Source organism: Myiozetetes cayanensis, unplaced genomic scaffold, assembly GCF_022539395.1.
Source record: "Myiozetetes cayanensis isolate MyiCay16 unplaced genomic scaffold, myiCay2020 scf1235, whole genome shotgun sequence".
Classification (NCBI taxonomy): Eukaryota; Metazoa; Chordata; class Aves; order Passeriformes; family Tyrannidae; genus Myiozetetes; species Myiozetetes cayanensis.
The window spans coordinates 907-10,955 of NW_026086866.1; the positions used below are offsets into that span (position 1 = coordinate 907).

Below are 10,049 nucleotides of genomic sequence, written 5' to 3' on the forward strand. Positions count from 1 at the left end.
CAAATCCACTCTAACCCCCAAACCCCCTGTTCCCCCACTGCCGATTTCCCCCAGGTTCCGCTCAAGTACCACCGACGAGGCCGAGGGCCCCGTTACCCCCTCCATATCCTGAAATACCCCCAAATCCCAGTGAAAGCCCCCCAAATCTCACTGAAATTCCTCCAAATCTTATTGTAACTCCCTCCAAACTCCCCCTGTTCCCCCACTGCCCATTTTCCCCCAGGTTCCGCTCCAAGTACCACCCTGACGAGGCCGGGGGCCTTATCACCCTCCTCCATTACCCCTGAACCCCAAATGCCCCCAAATCCCACTGAAACCCCCTGTTCCCCCCTGCTGATTTTCCCCTCCAGGTTCCGCTCCAAGTACCACCCTGATGAGGCGGGGCCCCATTCCCCATATCTAAATCCCCCAAGTCCCACTGAAACCCCCCAAATCCCCCAAATCTGAAACCCCCCAAATCTCACTGTAACCCCCAAACCCCCCTGTTCCCCCCAATGCCCATTTTCCCCAGGTTCCGCTCCAAGTACCACCCCGACGAGGCGGGCCGGCGCCGGCAGGAGGCCCAGGCGGCGCTGAGGAACCGCCTGGGGGTGTTCCTGTACCTGTCCGAGCACGGCTGGTTCGAAAACCTCCTGCTCGACATCGACAGGGCCCCCCAGATCGTCAAGACCCTCGATGCAGGTGGGTGGGACACCCCCTCCCAAAAAAATGGGGGGCTTGGGGAAAGAGGGGATGTGAGGGGGGGACTGGGAAAAGCAGAGCATGAGGCCACAAAACCTTCCTTGAGGCCACAAAACCTTCCTTGAGGCTCCAAAATCATCCCCTGAGGCCACAAAATCATCTCCAAGAGCAAAAAACCTTCCCTGAGGCCACAAAACCTCCCCTGAGACCACAGAATTCTCCCTGAGGGCACAAAATCCTCCCCTGAGGCCACAAAACCTTCCCTGAGGCCACAAAATCCTCCCCTGAGGCCACAAAATCATCCCCAAGAGCATAAAACCTTCCCTGAGAGCACAAAATCATTCACAAGAGCACAAAATTTTCACTGTGGCCACAAAACTTTCCCTGAGAGCACAAAAACTTCCTTGAGGCCACAAAATCCTCCCTTGAGGCCCCAAAATCTTCCCTGAGAGCACAAAACAGACCCTGAGGCCCCAAAATCCTCCCCTGAGGCCACAGAATCTTCCCTGAGGCCCCAAAATCCTCCCCTGAGGCCCCAAAACCTTCCCTGAGGCCACAAAATTTTACCTGAGGCCACAAAATCATCCCTGAGAGCACAAAACAGACCCTGAGGCCACAAAACCTTCCCTGAGAGCCCCAAAATCCTCCCTGAGAGCCCCCAGAAGCGCATGATGGAGCCTGAGGGGGCTCAGAGCGCTCCTGCCCCATTTCTGGGGGGGTTTTATCCTATTTTTGGGGCTGTTTTTTGCACATTTTAACCGATCTCGGGTGCTTTGGCCCCGCTTGGCAGCCGTGATCAAGATGGAGGGGGGCTCGGAGCGCTCCTGCCCCATTTCTGGGGGGGTTTTACCCTATTTTTGGGGCCGTTTTCCCCATTTTCTGTCTGTTTTTCCCCATTTTTTGGACATTTTAACCACTCTGGGGTGTTTTGGCCCCTCTTGCAGCCGTGATCAAGATGGAGGGGGGCTCAGAGCGCTCCTGCCCCGTTTCTGGGGGGGTTTTACCCTATTTTTGGGGCTGTTTTTTGCACATTTTAACCGATCTCGGGTGTTTTTGCCCCACTTTCAGCCGTGATCAAGATGGAGGGGGGCTCGGAGCACGACCTGCGCATCCTGGAGCAGGAGGAGGAGGAGGAGAGGCCCGACAAGGCCGAGGGGCCCAAGAAGGAGGAGCCGCGGCCGCCGGAGCCGCCCGGGAAGGGCCCCCCCGAGGCCGACGAGCCCCCCAAGGTCGGGGGGTGGGAGGGGAGGGGTCCTTGGGGGGACCCCCAAAAGGCCCTTCGGGGTCTTTTGGGTCCCTTTTGGGGTATCCCTTTTGGGGGTCCCTTTTCGGGGTCCCTTTTGGGGTCTCTTTGGGGTGACACCTTTGGGGTATTTGGGTTCCTTTGGGGTATTTGGGGTCTCTTTGGGGTCTCTTTGGGGTATTTGGGTTCCTTTGGGGTATTTGGGGTCTCTTTGGGGTATTTGGGGTCTCTTTGGGGTGACACCTTTGTGGTATTTGGGTTGATTTGGGGTCTCTTTGGGGTGACTGGGGTGCTGTGGGGTCTTTTTGGGGTCTTTGGGGTCACTTTTGGGTCTCTTTGGGGTCTCTCTGGAGTATTTGGGGTCCCTTTTCTCCCCTGGGTCTCTTTTGGGTCCCTTTGGTGTCTTTGGGGTCCCTTTGGTGTCTTTGGGGTCCATTTGCTGTTTTTGGTGTCTTTGGGGTCCCTTTGGTGGTTTTGGGGTCCATTTGGTGGTTTTGGTGTTTTTGGGGTCCCTTTGGTGGTTTTGGGGTCCATTTGCTGTTTTTGGTGTTTTTGGGGTCCCTTTGGTGGTTTTGGGGTCCATTTGGTCTCTTTGGTGTTTTTGGGGTCCCTTTGGTTGTTTGGGGGTCCATTTGCTGTTTTTGGTGTTTTTGGGGTGTCTTTGGTGTCTTTGGGGTCCATTTGCTGTTTTTGGTGTTTTTGGGGTGTCTTTGGTGTCTTTGGGGTCCATTTGGTCTCTTCGGTGTTTTTGGGGTCCATTTGGTCTCTTTGGTGTTTTTGGGGTCCCCTTGGTGGTTTTGGGGTCCATTTGCTGTTTTTGGTGGTTTTGGGGTCCATTTGCTGTTTTTGGGGTCCCTTTTGCCCCCCTTTGTGACCCCCCCCTTGTCCCTCCCCCCAGGCTGAAGGGGCGGAGCCAGGGGCGGAGCCAGCAGCGGGGGCGGGGCCTGAGGAAGAGGAGGAGGGGCCTGAGAAGGGGCCGAAGGAGGAGGAGGGGGACAAGGAGGGGCCCAAGGTGGGTGGACACGACCCCCACAGACCCCCCAAAAACCCGAGCCCCCGCCCAAAAATAACCACGCCCACTGAGCAAAACCACACCCCCTGGTGGCAAACCACGCCCTCAACTCTGAGCCACACCCCCATAGAGCCACACCCTGTGACCACAAACCACGCCCCCCTGGTCCACAACCCCCTCCCCTTTGTTGCCAAGCCCCACCCCTTTCCCCAGAGCCCCTCCCCTTTCTCCCCAAGCCCCTCCCTTTGCCCCCAAGCCCCTCCCCTTTGCCCCCAAGCCCCTCCCCTTTCTCCCCAAGCCCCGCCCCTGACGCGCTTGGCGCCCCCGCAGGCTCGGCCGCGCCAGAGGAGCGGGACAGCGACAGTGACAGCGACAGCGAGGGGGGCCGGAGACCCCAAAAATGAGGGTAGGGGTCCTGGGGGTCTGGGGAGTCACTGCGAGGGTCTGGGGGGTCTCAGGCACGAGGGACAGCGAGGGGGCCAGAGAACCCCCAAAATGAGGGGGGCTTGGGGAGTGGTCTGGAGTATCTGGGGGGGTCAGGAGTGGTCTGGGGGGTCAGGAGGGTTTGGGGTAGTCCAGGTGGTTTGGGGGGTCAGGGTGGTCTGGGGGGTTCAGGGTGGTTTGGGAGGTCAGGGTGGTCTGGGGGGCTCAGGAAGGGTTTGGGGGTCAGGAGTGGTCTGGGGGGTTCAGGGTGGTTTGGGGGGATCAGGGTGGTCTAGGGGGCTCAGGAGGGTTTAGGGGGCTCAGGGTGGTTGGGGGGTCAGGAGGGTTGGGGGTCAGGGTGGTCTGGGGGGGCTCAGGAGGGTTTAGGGGGCTCAGGGTGGTTTGGGGGAGTCAGGAGGGTTGGGGGGTCAGGGTGGTCTGGGGGATCGGGGTGGTGTGGAGGGTCAGGGTGGTCTAGGGGGTCAGGAGGAGTTTGTGGGGGGTCAGGATGGTTTGGGGGGTCAGGGTGGTCTGGGGGGTCAGGAGAGGTTTGGGGGGGTTCAGGAGGGTTTGAGGGGGGTCAGAGTGGTCTGGGGGTCAGGGTGGTCTGGGGGGTCAGGAGGGTTTGGGGGTTCAGGAGGGTTTGAGGGGGGTCAGGGTGGTCTGGGGGGTCAGGAGGGGTTTGGGGGGTTCAGGAGGGTTTGGGGGGCTCAGGTGGTCTGGGGGGTCAGGAGGGTTTGGGGGGGTCAGGGTGGTCTGGGGGGTCAGGGTGGTCTGGGGGGTCAGGAGGGTTTGGGGGGTCAGGGAAGTCTGGGGGGTTTCCAGAGCTCCCCAGAGGATTTTGGGGTCCTCACCCCTTTCTCCTCTCTCCCCAGAGGAGCCCAAGGAGGACAAGGGCGGGGGTCTCGACGACGACAACAACAACAACAACAACAAGAGCGCCAGGACCCCCCCGGCCCCCAAAACCAAGGAGGGGGCCCGGGGAGGCCCAGGAGTCCCCAGGACCCCAAACCTCGCCCCCTGCACAAAACCTGCTCGCTGTTCATGAGGAACATCGCCCCCAACATCTCCCAGGCCGAGATCGTGGCGGTGAGGGGGGCTGCGGGTCTTGGGGGTTGGAGCTGGGGGTCTCAGGGACCCCCAAACCCCCAACAACCCCCACCCCACCCTGTGCCCCCTCCCCAGCTCTGCAAGCGTTACCCGGGTTCATGAGAGTCGCCCTGTCCGAGCCCCAGCCCGAGAGGAGGTGGGTCTGGGGAGTCTGGGGGATTGGGGATCTGGAGGGGATTTGGGGGTCTGGGGTTCCTTGGGGAGAAATTTGGGGTCTATGGGGATTTGGGGGGGATTTGGGGGGTCTGGGGTTCCTTGGGGAGAAATTTGGGGTCAGGGGGTCGGGGGGTTTGGGGAGGAATTTGGGGTCTGGGGGGATTTGGGGGATTTGGGGGGATTTGGGGGGATTTGGGGTTCCTTGGGGAGAGAATTTGGGGTCTGGGGGTCTGGGGGATTTGGGAGGTCTGGGGGTTCCTGGGGAGAAATTTGGGGTCTGGAGGGACTTGGGAGGGTCCTGGGGGTCTGGGGGTCTGGGGGGATTTGGGGGGTCTGGGGGTTCCTTGGGGAGAAATTTGGGGTCTGGGGGATTTGGGGGGTCTGGGGGTTCCTTGGGGAGAAATTTGGGGTCTGGGGGCTTGGGAGGGGTCCTGGGGGGATTTGGGGGGGTCTGGGGTTGTTTTGGGGTTTGGGGCTGTTTTGGGGTCTGGGTGTGTTTGGGGCTGTTTTGGGGTTCCCTGGGCATGTTTGGGGCTGGTTTGGGGCTGGTTTTGGGGTCTGGGTGTGTTTTGGGGGTCCCTGGGTGTGTTTGGGGCTGTTTTGGGGCTGTTTTGGGGTCTGGGTGTGTTTGGGGCTGTTTTGGGGTTCCCTGGGACTGTTTTTGGGGTCCCTGAGACTGTTTTGGGGTCTGGGTGTGTTTTGGGGGTCCCTGGGGCTGTTTTGGGGGTCCCTGGGTGTGTTTGGGGCTGTTTTGGGGATCCCTGGGGGTGTTTTGGGGTCTGGGTGTGTTTTGGGGTTCCCTGGGTGTGTTTGGGGCTGTTTTTGGGGTCTGGGTGTGTTTTGGGGGTCCCTGGGTGTGTTTTGGGGTTCCCTGGGCGTGTTTGGGGCTATTTTGGGGCTGTTTTGGGGTTCCCTGGCTGTGTTTGGGGCTGTTTTTGGGGGTCTCACAGCCCAGGACCCCCCCAGGTTTTTCCGGAGGGGTTGGGTGACCTTCGACCGCAGCGTCAACATCAAAGAGATCTGCTGGAGCCTGCAGAACATCCGGGTACGGGGGATTTGGGGGGTCCTGGGGGGGATTTGGGGGTCGTTGTCACATTTGGGGTTACATTTTAGAGTTTTGGGTTATTTATGATGATTTATTTTGTGTTATTTAGGGTTGTTTTGGGGTCCTTGGAGTTGTTTTAGGGTTGTTTTAGGGGTTTTTTTGATTTAGGGTTATTTTGTGTTGTTTCGGGTTATTTACAGGGATTTATTTTGTGGTGTTTTGGGTCCTTTAGGTGTTGTTTAGGGTTATTTATTTAGGATTATTTATTTAGGGTTATTTATTTAGGGTTATTTCAGGGTCATTTTGTCCAGGTGTATTTAGGGTTGTTTGGAGTTATTTCAAGGTTAGTTATTTCAGATTACTTGGGGTTATATGGGCTTATTAATTAGGGTCATTGTAGGTTATTTTGGGGTTGTTTTAGAGTTAATTATTCAGGTTAACATAGAGTTTATTATTTACAGTTATCATAGGGTGTTTTAGAGTTATTTACAGCAGTTTTGTGCTACTTTGGGGTTATTTAGGGTTATTTTAGGGTTATTCAGGGTTATTTTAGGGTCATTCAGGGTTATTTTAGGGTTATTTAGGGTTTTTTTGCCCCCCCAGCTCCGTGAGTGTGAGCTGAGCCCGGGGGTGAACCGGGACCTGACCCGGCGTGTCCGGAACGTGTCGGGTCTGACCCAGCACCGGGGTCACGTTTGGGGTTATTTTGGATTATTTAGAATTATTTTAGATTATTTAGGGTTATTTTTACCCTCCCCAGCTCCGTGAGTGTGAGCTGAGCCCAGGGGTGAACCGGGACCTGACTCGACGTGTCCGGAACGTGTCGGGTCTGACCCAGCACCGGGGTCACGTTTGGGGTTATTTTGGATTATTTAGAATTATTTTAGATTATTTAGGGTTATTTTAGGTTATTTAGGGTTATTTTTGCTCCCCCAGCTCCGTGAGTGTGAGCTGTCCCCAGGGGTGAACCGGGACCTGACCCGGCGTGTCCGGAACGTGTCGGGTCTCACCCAGCACCGGGGTCACGTTTGGGGTTATTTTAGATTTATTTTGAGTTATTTTAGGTTATTTAGGGTTATTTTGCCCCCCAGCTCCGTGAGTGTGAGCTGTCCCCGGGAGTGAACCGGGACCTGACTCGGCGTGTCCGGAACGTGTCGGGTCTCACCCAGCACCGGGGTCACGTTTGGGGTTATTTTTGGGGTTATTTTAAATTATTTAGGGTTATTTGGGGTTATTTAAGGTTGTTTTTGCTCCCCCAGCTCCGTGAGTGTGAGCTGTCCCCAGGAGTGAACCGGGACCTGACCCGGCGTGTCCGGAATGTCTCCGGTCTCACCCAGCACCGGGGTCACGTTTGGGGTTATTTTGGGGTTATTTAAGGTTATTTTGGGGTTACTTAGGGTTATTTTAGGGTTATTTAGGGTTTTTTCTCCCTCCCCAGCTCCGTGAGTGTGAGCTGAGCCCAGGAGTGAACCGGGACCTGACCCGGCGTGTCTGGAACGTGTCGGGTCTCACCCAGCACCGGGGTCACGTTTGGGGTTATTTAGGGTTATTTAGGGTTATTTAGGGGTTATTTAGGGTTATTTAGGGGTTATTTAGGGTTATTTTTGTTCCCCCAGCTCCGTGAGTGTGAGCTGTCCCCGGGGGTGAACCGGGACCTGACCCGGCGTGTCCGGAACGTCTCCGGTCTCACCCAGCACCGGGGTCACGTTTGGGGTTATTTTGGGGTTATTTTAGATTATTTTGGGGTTATTTTAAGTTATTTAGGGTTTTTTTACCCTCCCCAGCTCCGTGAGTGTGAGCTGTCCCCAGGAGTGAACCGGGACCTGACCCGGCGTGTCCGGAACGTCTCCGGTCTCACCCAGCCCCGGGGTCACGTTTGGGGTTATTTAGGGTTATTTTAGATTATTTAGGGTTATTTAGGGTTTTTTTGCTCCCCCAGCTCCGTGAGTGTGAGCTGAGCCCGGGAGTGAACCGGGACCTGACCCGGCGTGTCCGGAACGTCTCGGGTCTCACCCAGCACCGGGGTCACGTTTGGGGTTATTTTGGGGTTATTTTAGATTTTTTGGGGTTTTTTTTGCCTCCCCAGCTCCGTGAGTGTGAGCTGAGCCCAGGAGTGAACCGGGACCTGACCCGGCGTGTCCGGAACGTGTCGGGTCTGACCCAGCACCGGGGTCACGTTTGGGGTTATTTTGGGGTTTATTTTAAATTATTTAGGGTTATTTTTGCTCCCCCAGCTCCGTGAGTGTGAGCTGTCCCCGGGAGTGAACCGGGACCTGACCCGGCGTGTCCGGAACGTCTCGGGTCTCACCCAGCACCGGGGTCACGTTTGGGGTTATTTTGGGGTTATTTTGGGTTATTTAGGGTTTTTTTGCCCCCCCAGCTCCGTGAGTGTGAGCTGAGCCCAGGAGTGAACCGGGACCTGACCCGGCGTGTCCGGAACGTGTTGGGTCTCACCCAGCACCGGGGTCACGTTTGGGGTTATTTAGGATTATTTTAGATTATTTAGGATTATTTTGGGGTTATTTAGGATTATTTAGGGTTATTTTTTACCCCCCAGCTCCGGGAGTGTGAGCTGAGCCCAGGAGTGAACCGGGACCTGACCCGGCGTGTCCGGAACGTCTCCGGTCTCACCCAGCACCGGGGTCACGTTTGGGGTTATTTTGGATTATTTAGGATTATTTTAGATTATTTAGGGTTTTTTTACCCTCCCCAGCTCCGTGAGTGTGAGCTGAGCCCGGGAGTGAACCGGGACCTGACCCGGCGTGTCCGGAACGTCTCCGGTCTCACCCAGCACCGCCCCATCGTCCGTCACGACATCAAGCTGGCGGCGCGGTTGGTGCAGGCCCTGGACGCCCGCGCCCGCCTCTGGAGCCCCCCCGGCACCGGGGACCCCGCCCAGGACCCCCCCCAGGGCCCCGAGGGGGCTGAGGGGGACGGGGAGCCTAGGAACCCCCCCGGCACCGAGCCCGGGGTGAGCACTGGGGGGATTTGGGGGGAATGGGGGATTTGGGGGGATTTGGGGGATGGAGAGCCCGGGAACCTCCTCGGGTGAGGAATGGGGGATTTGGGGGAATGGGGGATTTGGGGGGAATGGGGGGATTTGGGGGGACAGGAACCCTCCTGGAGTGAGAAATGGGGGGGATTTGGGGGTCCTCGGGGGAATGGGGGGATTTGGGGGGTCCTGGGGGAGAATGGGGGGATTTGGGGGGAATGGGGGATATGGGGGGATTTGGGGGTCCTGGGGGGTATGGAGAGCCCGGGAACCACCCCGGGTGAGAAATGGGGGGATTTGGGGGGGATTTAGGGGGTCCTGGGGGTCACTGAGGGGATGGAGAGCCCGGGAACCCCCAGGGTGAGAACTGGGGGGAATGGGGGATTTGGGGGATGGAGGCTGGGAACTCCCAGGGTGAGAACTGGGGTGGGAAAATTGGGGAAAAGAGGAAAATAAAGAAAATGGGGGGTGATTGGGGGGCCCTGGGAGCTTTTGGGGGATCAGTGAGGGGTGTCTCATTGGGGTTGTTTCGGGGTCACTTGGGGGGTTTGGGGGATCATTAGGGGGTCACGGGGGCTCTGGGGTCCCTGAGGTCACTGGGGTTGTTGAGGTCACTGGGGGGTGCCTGGGGGGTCCCTTGGGCCCCGTTACCTGAGCGAGGAGATGCCCCCAAATGTCCCCAGTGACCCCCAGTGACCACCTCCAGTGTCCCCAGTGACCCCCAATGTCCCCAGTGTCCCCCAGTGTCCCCCCAATGTCCCCAGTGTCCCAAGTGACCCCCAGTGTCCCCAGTGACCCCAGTGACTCCCAGTGTCCCCAGTGACCCCCAGTGTCCCCAGTGCCCCCAGTGACCCCCAAATGTCCCCAGTGCCCCCAGTGACCCCCCAGTGCCCCCAATGTCCCCCAGCCGCAGAACCCGGTGCTGAGGCACATCCCCATCACCTGAGTGAGGAGCTGTCCCTGTGTCCCCAAATGTCCCCAGTGACCCCCAGTGACCCCCAGTGGGTCCCCAGTGACCCCCAGTGACCCCCAGTGACCCCTCAATGTCCCCCCAGCCGCAGAACCCGGTGCTGAGGCACATCCCCCATTACCTGAGTGAGGAGCTGTCCCTGTGTCCCCCCAATGTCCCCAGTGACCCCCCAGTGTCCCCAGTGACCCCCAATGTCCCCAGTGCCCCCAGTGACCCCAGTGTCCCCCAGTGACCTCCAATGTCCCCAGTGACCCCTCAATGTCCCCAGTGACCCCCAGTGACCCCAGTGACCCCGTGGTGTGCCCCCAGCCCCAGAACCCGGTGCTGAGGCACATCCCCCATTACCTGAGTGAGGAGCTGTCCCTGTGTCCCCCCAATGTCCCCAGTGCCCCCAGTGTCCCCAGTGACCCCAATGTC

The 10,049-nt window shown here is 58.2% G+C and overlaps 1 protein-coding gene across 1 annotated transcript; it reads left to right on the forward strand.

Moving 5' to 3' along the window:
* Positions 1-493: 493 nt before the first annotated feature.
* On the forward strand, positions 494-9,997 carry LOC126635967 (serrate RNA effector molecule homolog; the record flags this gene model as incomplete). The annotated part of the gene is made up of 10 exons (XM_050307656.1): positions 494-681; positions 1,750-1,910; positions 2,823-2,936; positions 3,267-3,342; positions 4,235-4,345; positions 4,545-4,605; positions 5,592-5,670; positions 6,930-6,968; positions 8,423-8,641; positions 9,942-9,997. Coding segments are annotated over exons 1-10 (1,103 nt in total), but the record flags the coding sequence as incomplete, so codon positions are not given.
* Positions 9,998-10,049: the final 52 nt, after the last annotated feature.